Consider the following 12424-nt stretch of genomic DNA (forward strand, 5'->3'; position numbering starts at 1 on the left):
GTCTCTTTCTGGAATTCTTCCTTGTTGTATTCATATATGGTATGTGTCCTGTCTATCTTAATATATTTTTAGTAATGGTTCCGAGTCTAATAATGAATTTTTCAATGTCCATCATGCCCAAATATGACTGTTACAGTTTACTTTCATTTAGGAAAGAGTGGTGATTATTTTTAATAAGGCAACATATTTATTGAAGCAGAGGTGTCTGTCACAATAATTATGAAGAAGTTAATAAATAAGACTGATATTTGATCGGAAACACTCCAGAAACTTCTGACTGAGCACGAGGCAATCATCATCAGGCAGACGAGGATTTCTTCCCACTTGTCTGTTGTGTGTTTTGACTCCTCTCACCAAAACGTATGAGAATGTAAGATTTACGTCTCACCACTTCTGCTTGGAGTCAGATCCTGGAATATTTGCCCTGACAGATATCAAGTAAGGACACATCATAAATTGAAGACTCGTACACTCAATGCCAAACATTTTGTGTGTCTCTTACTCAAATAAAATATACTAAGGCCTGGAGTGAGTGTGAATAACGACAACAATAGTACTTTAATTTCTTTAAATGTCTGACTTATACAAATTTTAATTGTAATAATATTTTTATATCCAATAAGAACTGTATTGTTTCATAGAAATTGGCAATACAAAAGTTAGAATTGGCATTTTATGTAGTTTTGGATGTATTATTCTGGTAATTCAACACTGTGTGTTACTGTCTGATTGGCCACTTAAGATGAACCCTTGGGGTCGAAACATGTTTGGCCTATTAATATACCACCTTTCAGTGTTAACAAGGCTCAGGCTCCGATCGGGGTTACGACTCGTTGCTTTAAAGAAACAGACCTATACGTCTTCTCCTCTGCCCTGCAGGCCAGCCACTGGCTCCAAAGAATGTAGAGGGGAGGGGGGAAGGGAGAGGGACCACTTCAAGCCATGAGGCATGGCTCAGTGTATAATTTTACATTGAGTCGCTACACGGAATGAAAGGGTTTAAGATCCTACATTAGGCAAAAACAGTTCCCTCCCATATACTTTCCAATGCATTATTCATCAAATATCCTACCATTTAAAGCAATTTAATTCACTACATAATGTTTATATCAGCAGCAGTAAAACATACTTGTGTTTTTACTAACAATGGTTTGCTATCCACAGCAAGAGCAGAGCCAAGTACTTAAACCCTGTTACTTCAGAATTACATTAAATAATTACAAAATAAGTGATTTATCAATAAAATTGGATCACAATTTTTTTCCTATGTATTTAAGTTTTCAGAAGGAGGATTATCTTATATTAGAGTGGACACAGCATATTTATGCTCATCCATGTCTGTATGAACAGTCATCATCTGAGAGTGGACAGCCATCTGGATGATTAAAATGGAACCAACAGAGCTTCTGTTTCCTTGAAACATTCCTAATATTTCCTGGACTATGACGTTTTCGCCTTGAGATAGGTTTGTTCTCTTGAAATGATGCATTCACTGATGGAACTCTTAGTTGAACATAACCATGCTCTAGAAGGAAAACATAGCCATTATTCTTTAACAATGTCTGCACTCCACCACACTCATTCTTCAATTGTTTCAGTTTCTCTCTCGGTATCAGAGATGCTAATTCTGCCAACAGCATCTTTTCTCCCGCATTCCACAATCGCTTTTCACCTTCCATACTACTTACCAATATATAGTAATGCTTGCTCAGTAATTGTTCTGTGACTAACTTTAAAATTTCTTCCACAAACCCCCTGTGAAGTTGCGTACAATTGCGGACCTTTTCTTCTTTTTCACGAATCCTGACATCTTGCACCCATTTATTGGTCGAACCTTTAATTTCAGAACAGCCAGACAGTTCTCCAATCGTTGCTTCCATTCTCTTGCTGGTTTTTGAATCTATTAAAAACTGAATATCTCTATCCATTTTTAGTGATTTGTGTTCCGGGTAATTTCTTTCACAACCAACGAGACATATTCTTTTGGTGGAAGGGATTCTCAGCCTATCAATTTTAGTAGTAAATCCACATACTTTACATAATTTATATATGTAATCCAGGTAGTCCATATATTGACTGTGTGAAGAATTGTTACGCTGGTATTTCTGTCCATTTAATTCATAGCAACAGCAAGGAAGAAGAAAGAATCGACAACTTCGGGAGCTTCGCGCTGCAATAATAGGAATCCATGGTGTCAACTCATCTGAATGGTTACCAATTAACCAATCAGCTTCAGGGAATAGACATTCAGCAGATGGAAAAATTGACTGAACCTACAAAATGAAGTCATAATAATTATTCACAAATTAAACAACTCACAGCAGTATTTCCCCTATTTTTTGTAAAGAAAATATTCTGTGCTGGAACTCCTTCGCACAACAAAAACAGGGGGGGGGGGGGGAAAGTCAGATACTTTAAAAGATATAAATCATAGTATTTTGTACAGTACAATAAATAAAATTTACATCTCTTACATGTTAGTTAATTTTCAATATTTTTGTACAGCCTATAGTACTAGACTTCTTAATAAGGAGGTTAAATTAACTTATGATGCATATACCTGTAGTTTGGTACTGGAAGGATATAAATCCCAGATTTTCCTCTTCCTAACATCTAACCCAACACCTTGATGACCTTCACTACTAAGTATATGGACCAGAAGACCATTCCCACAACCAAGGTCAACAAATGTCTGGTATGCATCTGGTGTTCCTCTCTGCAGTCTCTCCTGTTCCCAAAGCAGCAACAAGTATGTTGCAATGGCTACATCTTCATACACAAATTTCAGAGGATCCGTGTTTTCAGGCCATATCTAAAACAGAAATAAGTTACAAATAGAAACAGCTTTCAATATCTGTATCTGTCAAAGTATACTTTACATCCCATTGACGCATGTCATAACAACTAACGTGAAAATCCTTCTTCCCCCCTCTCTTTCTTTTTTTTAATATAAAAAAGAAAATTGTATTACTACAGTACATTGTGCCCAAGATATGTGCAAGTGAATTCTGTTTTCTAGATTGTAAATTGCACAGAATTACGGAACACAACAAAGTACATTTTTCATGCCTCTTCAAAAAATGTTCAGATCAGACATATCTTCAGAACCATGAGACACAGGGGGAGGGGGGGGGGAAGTCCATGTTTTTAAATATATTTCACAGCTGAATCCTTAACACTTGCTGCAGGAAACAAAAAAAAATGTTATGTTGCCAAGAAACATCTAGTAACTCATAAGTCACACAAAATACAAGAACAAAAATATTGATGTAAAAATTTCACAAAAGAAACCAGGTTCCAAAATCTGATACAGAATGAGTAAAAGGTTTCACTTGATTCAACAAGCTTAACTAGAAAATAAGATCTATTTAATATAAGCAAATCTGTAAGAAAATTCTTACAGTATTGTTTGAAATCTTATTGCATATTTGCATGGATGCATCTAGTAAATAAATATTACTTTACCTGTACCATCTGAAGTGCATATTTCTTCTTCAGTTCCTGGTACATCTTACTGTACTTTGCAATATTAACCAAGGTAATTGAAGATGTTACCAAACCACTGCTTTCATTCTTAACATCAGCGGTCTCAGCCCATTTTATAATTTTGGGAAATAAGTAGGCCTTTATCCAGTCCACACTTGAAATACATGAACTATTCTCAGTCTTTATGGCCAAAACAATTTCTTTTTTATCTTCTTGGTAACACAAAATGTAGGGAAAACTAAGGGTGAGATTTGGCTGTTCATAATCTTCCTGCAGACCGATGAAGTGGGCCACATTCTGAAACTTATCTGCAACAGCATAAAATTCACAACACCATGCGCAAAAAGTGGTCAAAGAAATAACAAAATATTGGGTCCTTGACTGACATGTTGAATGATCATTTCTGATACATACAAATAAATGCCACGTTTCACCAAATGACTCACTTAAAATGTAAACATCTTAAGAGTAAATCATTAATAGCACAGGGAAAATAAAATTGACTATTCGCCTTCTAGCTAGGTAACTAGATTTTTATGTGCATAACTGCATCCTATACAGTGTTTTATCACACAATTCATGCTTATCAGTTGCACTGTAAAATTAACAAACAAAGAACCTTAAAAATTCACATTTTACATTTTCATGACAGATGACATCAGTGACCAATTTTGGCAGGATATCCGAAGTGGATAAGCACTGCGAAGGAATATGTCATCTTCACCAAGGGTCACATAAGAAAAGTTTTTTGTCCTTACCAAACATCTCATTAACTGTGGTATTACCTCATATTCAAGCAGCTACATTGATCTATGGATGGGACAATGTCCCACATGAGAGAAATGAGTTAATGAATATTAGAAAAGTTTACTTAAAAAAAAGAAGATATACACAAGGTCTGCTTACTTTTCTGGAGAAAATGTTTCACTCTATAGATATGCTTATCACACACAGTTTTTAATGCAACATTTTGGCAAAAAAAAAATATATGAATTCTATCATGGAGCAATACAACATTACTAACCTATAATAACAAGTTCCAAACATGGTTTGAATCTATCACTGTTTCTTGGTAACAGTTTCTTGAAGTAAATGTAGATGCCAGCCTCAGAAATATCACAATTCTTCTCTGTCTGAATTCCAGCTGTTTCTAGAGCCTTTAAAAGATGTTCTTCTTCAACTACAGTAGCAGCTGATATATTTGTATCCCTGAGCTTTGATACAATTATGTTATAATCTACTTCAGGATTCAAAATCTTGCCACTGAACAAAAATGTCACCCCACATAATCGTCTATTTACTACATGGGGAAAGTTGTTCCAGATATCAACTGCCTTCCAGAACTGTTCCAGTGAGGCATGTGTCTGATGATGAACTAAATTCCTCTGGTCATTTGAAGACATGATCTAGTTATGAAGATAAAGCAAATGAAGCCTAGTAACAGACTACAATTTCTGCCTGTGTCATAACTGCATGCTATTTTCTCGATTTTCCTGCATACTGAAATGAAGAGAAAAATTACACATGAACTAAATGGATTGTTCATTCAGTTACTTTATGATTCTATATTATGCTTTGAGGTTATGTAAAGATCACTGAGATACAAGAGGATCAATATAAATAATTATTAAGAGATGACAGATAATAAGGAATAGTAAAATAATAAATCAGTGGTTAATATAGCCAGACTACAGGATTGTATCTGCACCCAGGATCACACAAATAAAATGTAAGATTGCTAACCACTTCTATGCAACATTTGCTTTCAATCGCTGAAGTATATAATAGTAGAATGAGAAAAGGATGATGCAGTAAGTTATTTAATGGATACTGGTAATTACTGAAACTCTGCAAAATTCTTGTACAGAAGAGAAGGTCCCCTCTATGTTTCTGAACAAGTTTCAATCTAACAGTGCTTTCAGTCTCACTGTTAATTTATATCTAATTTTGTTTAGTTTAGGGAAATTCAAATTAGGATGATGAATATCTGCAGTCAATTCCCTTGAACTGTATTATCAGCTTGAAGTCTCCCTTGTATTCTGCAAGTTTTAACAGGCAGAGGAAGAAAGTCATACATGACCAAATTCTTTATTCTGCCCTGTAGGTCAATAAATGTGAAACAATTTTTATAACTGATGCTACACAACCATCATGGAAGACACTGTCCTGCTGCCACCACAATGAGTGCTTGTATAAGAAAGTAAATAATAATTGTGCCATTCGAACCAACTAAATACTTGCCTTATTCACAACCCATGATGCGTCATCCAGTGCTCTCTCTATAATTTGTTTGACACGTAAAGCGTCCGTCTCCAACATATGTTGCTTAAAACTCTGTAAAACACAATTCACAAAGGCAATTGCACCTTCAATTCAAGTTTTGAAAGATTCTTTGTCACAGAAATCTTACTTGTTTAACAGTATACTTGTAAATTTGCACCGTCAATTCACGTTTTTGAAGAAAGATTCTTAGTTACAGAAATCTTACTTGTTTAACAGTATGCTTGTAAAATTCGCTTGCATCTTTCGGAAGTTTCTGGCATTCACGTAGCAGATATTTGTACAATCCTTTCGCCGTACTCATTCTTTGAACCATAAATCACAGCCACCAGAATGTATTTAATCCACAGATAACAACAAACTTCACATCTGTGAAACGATAGTTATAAGTTGGAAAGTATGCTGCCATGTAATCGCAGCTGTTGCCAAACTAGCAAATGAACGCTACAATCCATAAGAATAGCAGATTGTATGTAATTTCGAGAGAAAAAGAAGAGTAGTCGCATGAGGCATAACACCCATACCAAATTTCATTTATTTCCGTCCAGTCCATATCTACGCCCGTTACTACTGAACAGGGTAGTTTTGGTTGAGTTAGGTTATGTTTTATTAGGTTAGTGATGCACGTGCGGATCATCTTTGTTACTTGCGTAATCACAGTTTCACTCTGCGACTTAAAACTGTTTGTTGGTAGTACCGAGTATAAAAAATTAAAGTAATTATTATGTAGTTGCCATATTCAATATAACATTTTATTAAAATAGCAATTTCATCATAAATATATAATAAACGAACCTGACGTGCAACGTGTTTATGCCTGCGTGAACAGCTTTGCCATCCGAACAAAACACTGGTGTCCAAAAATTGAAACAGGGTCATGCCTCATACAAAATTTTCTAATTTCCTTTGAATTATGATATGACTCATGTTCCAGGTGCAATGCTGCGGAACTAATGGTACTAAGATGGGTTCGTCTGCACTCCCTATTGGTCTGAGATCATACATTAGGAGGAGCCACTTTTGGTATATATTAACATCAAATTGCGGCCACACATCACATCATTCCCTGATGATGGAGACAGGGTGTTTCTCTGAAACGGACTGCAGCCCCATCTTGACGCAGTTTGTAACCCGAGAAGATTTTATTACATTAGTTCCCTAGATTCTTGTAGTCAACAAGAGTATAAACCTGCGTTTCCTTCACAAATGTTTTTAAATAATGAAATATAACTCACATGTTTGAACACATCTCTTATATTAAATTCAAACTGTGCTGTGTTCAATAACAGTTCAAATACTTGCAGAGGATTGTATTTGGCATCAGCAATCACTTGATCTCAAATCTGCTTGTACCATTTATTCCCCTCCCAAGCTGGAAAACAAAATTCAAAAATGCTTTAGAATCAAAAGGATAAATTTCCAGGTGTTTTGTGAAAAGGAATGAGACATGTGATGATCCATGTTGACCATCAGCAGCAGCAGAATCATGGCATCATATGTTGAGGTTTTCATTAAGCTACAAGATGAGGTACCAAAATTCTTCACCATCACAATCTTAAAACTTGCATACTGTGTAGTGTATTAGAATATAGAGTGAACAAACCAACTATTAACACTATAAAGGACACTATTGCCATACGCCACTGATGATGACCTCTTGAGGTCAAAACGTGTATGGCAATATTGTCCATTATAGTGTTAATAGTTGTTGGTTTGTTCACTCTATATTCACCATCACAACTAAACTGTGCTATTATATTACTTATATTCACTAAAATTATGATCCCAACATTAATGTGACTAGTTTGTGATGTAGTGTGTGTGTAAGGTAAAAACAAGACAAATTGAAAAAAAGATGGCAATCTGGCAGTATGACCTCTGAAACGTTGGTTAACATCGACCAGACTACACAGCGCAACAACCCAGAAGACAGAAATCTTCATACTCTGATGACAGAGGCAGTATGACCTCTGAAACGTTGGTAAACATCGACCAGACTACACAGCGCAACAACCCAGAAGACAGAAATCTTCATACTCTGATGATGGAGGCAGTATGACCTCTGAAACGTTGGTTAACATCGACCAGACTACACAGCGCAACAACACAGAAGACAGAAATCTTCATACTCTGATGACGGAGACAGTATGACCTCTGAAACGTTGGTAAACATTGACCAGACTACACAGCACAACAACCCAGAAGACAGAAATCTTCATACCCATCGCCCTGATAACGGAGGCAGTATGACCTGCGAAACGTTGGTAAACATCGACCAGACTACTCAGCGCAACAACCCAGAAGACAGAAATCTTCATACTCATCGCCCTGATGACGGAGGCAGTATGACCTCCAAAACGTTGGTAAACATCGACCAGACTACACAGAGCAACAACCCAGAAGACAGAAATCTTCATACTCATCGCCCTGATGACGGAGGCAGTATGACCTCTGAAACATTGGTCAACATCGACCAGACTACACAGCGCAACAACCCAGAAGACAGAACTATTCATACTCTGATGACGGAGGCAGTATGACCTCTGAAGCGTTGGTAAACATCGACCAGACTACACAGCGCAACAACCCAGAAGACAGAACTATTCATACTCTGATGACGGAGGCAGTATGACCTCTGAAACGTTGGTAAACATCGACCAGACTACACAGCGCAACAACCCAGAAGACAGAAATCTTCATACTCTGATGAGGAGGCAGTATGACCTCTGAAACGTTGGTAAACATCTACCAGACTACACAGCGCAACAACCCAGAAGACAGAAATCTTCATACTCTGATGACGGAGGCAGTATGTCCTCTGAAACGTTGGTAAACATCTACCAGACTACACAGCGCAACAACCCAGAAGACAGAAATCTTCATACTCTGATGACGGAGGCAGTATGACCTCTGAAACGTTGGTAAACATCTACCAGACTACACAGCGCAACAACCCAGAAGACAGAAATCTTCATACTCTGATGACGGAGGCAGTATGACCTCTGAAACGTTGGTAAACATCGACTAGACTACACAGCGCAACAACCCAGAAGACAGAAATCTTCAACTTTATATGATTCCCATGAGTCAACTAAATTCACTGTGATGCCCATGTAGATGCTTATCATCTAAACAAAAAAATTAATATTCTAATACAAATAAAACTTACAATTTAATTACACAACACACAATTACATAATACACCAACCAAATGTCTAGGTTATGTGATTAATACTTCTGTTACATGTACCAGAGCAGTGGTAGCAAACTATGCTCTGTTCCTTCACACAAATATTAGAACAATGCCTCAAAACAGGCTACACCTTCCATCCACATTATTACTAATTCCCAATCCATCACAAAAGCCACATAATGTATAAAAATGAAAACTAACCCAACCATCAGCCCAGTTCAACGTTTTATCAACACAACATTTTTCATTTTAATTTCACAATATTTCACCAATGGCAAAAGTTATCTTGCGTCAAAATAACCATGAGAAAATATTAGACTATTACACAAACAAAAACTAACCCCTGGGGTAACGACTCACCCAGTTGTCAGGAAAGTACTTATCAACTATCTCTTGCATCTTGGCAGTTTGTGCGCGAGGAAGAGACAAATGTACAGCATGGCTGCTTCAGTTGCCAGTGCAGTGTTGCAGTGTTCAGGGAAAGGGTATGCTGAAATCTGATTATATATATATATATATATCATCTGACCTCAGCCATCCCAGAATTATGTTTACATATAAAATATTCATGGGGATACGCCTGAAAACAAACATAGTGTTATGTGAGAGAAAAATAAATGAGAAATAAAATTTGTAGAAACATATTCACAGCAGAAAAGTAGATCATACTTCTTTGCCTCTCATACCAGTCAGAAGGAAAACAAGCCTGCTAGATCTGAAACCATCGGTTCATTTAATTGTTGGTAGATATCAGTCGCTGACGGCTGCATAAAATACACAAATTTATTAACAGAAAGCTGATACTACACCATAACTGTTCCATCTACAACGCATAATGTGCTATTCTATGTTGCAGAAGTTTACCATCTGTAACACAATGTGGCATAATTTCAGTTACACTGAAAAGCACATTTCCAACCTTTGTTCAGAAAATGACCTACCCACATGAAAATGGATAATGAATTAAATCTCAGGTATTGTACATTCATGTGTCTAAAATGGTACTAACTTGAAATAAACCTCAGGGTGGTTGGGTACCCCCTTCGAGGCTAAAGTGTTAGTAAATCCAGTGAAGGGAAGCAACTTGCAGATATCATTAATATTGCTTTCTGTACTGAATCTCTGTGGACTGTGGTGGTAGTATGACACAAGCATTCTTTCTCTTACCACACCTTCAATATGAAGGTCAAATACAAGAAGCATCACTCTATATAAAGGGTGCCTTACACTGCAAAGAAAGAATATCATGCAGAATCTTATAAAGAAAAATCCACATATTTACTTCTAACTTCCCAAGAGATTAAATCCATGCTAATTGCTTGGCTGATCAAAAAGTTCATTACCATGTTCACAGAGCTCTTCAATCGACCTTACCCTGCTATGCTGACACAGATTATCCAGTCCACACAATAATGTCCCATTTCTTTTAAATCTATTTTTTATCACCATCCAATTTATACTCAGGTCTTCCAAATGGTTTCATCTCTTGAGGTTTCCTGACTAAAGTTCTGTACATTTCTAATTTATTCTACATGTTCTACTTATCTAATCATTCTTGATTTAATCACCTTTCATTAATTAGTTAAAGGGAAGAAAGGAGACGGGCAAAGGCAGCTTTGGAAATGACGGGTCGAACCTGCCTGTTAATGGTTGTACTTACACACAAAGTTATATTTATAGATTAAAAAAAATGAAATCAAATGAAAAAAACTAATATAAAATAAGTCAAACTGCCAATAAATATAAAATGGGTATGAAAATAAAATTTCAAACCACAGGCCATTAGTAGTCTATACCTTATCTCATACAATTATCCAACTAGGTTAGCATCTGAACCATTATAATTATTTACTTTCAAGACATGCTATAACATAAACACCTTTCATGGCGCCAAACCAGATGCTATTAACTACACATTCACTAATTTAAACGGTAAATTATGTAACGCAACGACTGTCACAACAACGCAACATGCATAGCCAAGTAATTAACATCCTTGTATAATTACTAAGTCACTAAGATCTTCATTTCCCACAATGTGAAGTGTCTTTTCAATAGCAAGATGCAGTAAGGCAACAAAAACAACGGGTGCACTTATATTCTCTGCTAATTTTGAAGACAGTCTTGATGGCAGTGCAGTATACATGCTCTTGCAGGTAACAGGACGTTCTGTTTCTTAGTTACGGGCGTTTTGGTAGTGCATTACACCGACCCTCCTGCGATTTCGGAATGGCGGATTTTCATGAACAAATCAAATTTTGCCAAAGACTCGCCAAAACGGCTACGGAAACCTATGAAATGCTAAAGCAAGCATTTGGGGAGTCCGCAATGGGTCGTGCACAAACTTTTGTGTGGCATTCACGTTTTAAAAATGGCCGAACCTCTGTCGATGATGACGAGCGTTCTGGACGACCATCTTCGAGCACAACGCCCGAAAATGTTACGAAGATTTGGCAGGCCATTCACGAAGATCGACGTCGTACCATCAACGACTTGTGCGACATTGTTGGGATAGGCTATGGGACCTGTCAGCTGATTCTAAAGGACGGAAGCGGCCGTCAAAGTGGCGCAACCACAACTGGCTGCTGCATCATGACAACGCGCCAGCGCACACCGCCCTCAAAGTTCGGCAGTTATTGGCCTCAAACACCATGGCCGTCATCCCGCACCCTCCTTATTCGCCGGATTTAGCTCCGTGTGACTTCTTCCTCTTCCCAAAGATGAAAATTCAGCTAAAGGGAAGGAGATTTGAGACGATAGAAGAGATTCAGGCAGAATCGCAGATGGTGCTTGACAGGCTGACAAAGAAAGATTTCCAGGGATGCTTCCAGGCTTGGCAGCGGCGCTGGGATCGTTGTGTTCACTCCCAAGGGAACTACTTCGAGGGTGATGGATGAATTTAATACCTGAGATAAGTGTACGGGTTTTTATAGGCGCAGTCTTGAAACTTTCCGATCGCACCTCGTAATCACTTATCCACTTAATCAGCTTTCCATTTATTAATCTATTCATCCACTGACCCATTCTGCAATATCTACTAGAGTGAGGACTACTGTAACAGTTTCTATTTGCTAGTTCATGCATGCAGATGGTTCCTCACCTTACGACTCATTGGTTAAAATGCTCCATATAGCATGTTTAAGTTTCTTCATATTCATCTTCTTAGCTCTCATTGCATACAGAATAAAAATTCTTGCCACCTGAAACAATATACTCAAAAGTGACAAATTGAGATACATACATGCAAATTAACATAATAAACATTAACATATATAGCCTCTAAATGAATGACAGTTATATTTACCCAAATTCAATAATCATGTTGCATTGGCTTTGGTTATTTGGTATAACTAACTTGGTAATGAGCTCAGTCAGTATAGTGACTAGCTCTGGGCTGGACGACCGGGGTTCGATCCCCGACGGGGGCAGAGGATTTTTCCTCTATCCTCTGCGTCCAGACCGGCT

The 12424-nt window shown here is 37.3% G+C and overlaps 1 protein-coding gene across 5 annotated transcripts in view; it reads right to left on the minus strand.

Moving 5' to 3' along the window:
* Window positions 1–529: 529 nt before the first annotated feature.
* Window positions 530–12424, minus strand: part of LOC110832228 (putative tRNA (uracil-O(2)-)-methyltransferase) — a 101456-nt gene continuing 89561 nt past the window's right edge. Inside the window, exons 3-10 of one of the 5 annotated variants that reach the window (XM_087346363.1) lie at window positions 12060–12159; window positions 9320–9539; window positions 7002–7138; window positions 5728–5820; window positions 4511–4986; window positions 3466–3794; window positions 2561–2812; window positions 530–2273 (exon numbers count right to left, since the gene is read on the minus strand). In XM_087346363.1, the coding sequence (XP_087202489.1) occupies window positions 1329–2273; window positions 2561–2812; window positions 3466–3794; window positions 4511–4889 (1905 nt within the window). In that variant the 5' untranslated portion in view covers window positions 4890–4986; window positions 5728–5820; window positions 7002–7138; window positions 9320–9539; window positions 12060–12159 and the 3' untranslated portion in view covers window positions 530–1328. Of the gene's footprint in view, window positions 2274–2560; window positions 2813–3465; window positions 3795–4510; window positions 4987–5727; window positions 5821–5896; window positions 5916–5974; window positions 6112–7001; window positions 7326–9319; window positions 9540–12059; window positions 12160–12424 lie in introns of those variants that run through there. The other 4 variants (XM_087346362.1, XM_087346364.1, XM_022069049.2 and 1 more) reach the window with 4 other exon arrangements.

This window comes from Zootermopsis nevadensis, unplaced genomic scaffold, assembly GCF_977971745.1.
Source record: "Zootermopsis nevadensis isolate Lab colony 2312 unplaced genomic scaffold, Znev_1.0 Znev_ptg000010l, whole genome shotgun sequence".
In the NCBI taxonomy this organism is placed as follows: Eukaryota; Metazoa; Arthropoda; class Insecta; order Blattodea; family Termopsidae; genus Zootermopsis; species Zootermopsis nevadensis.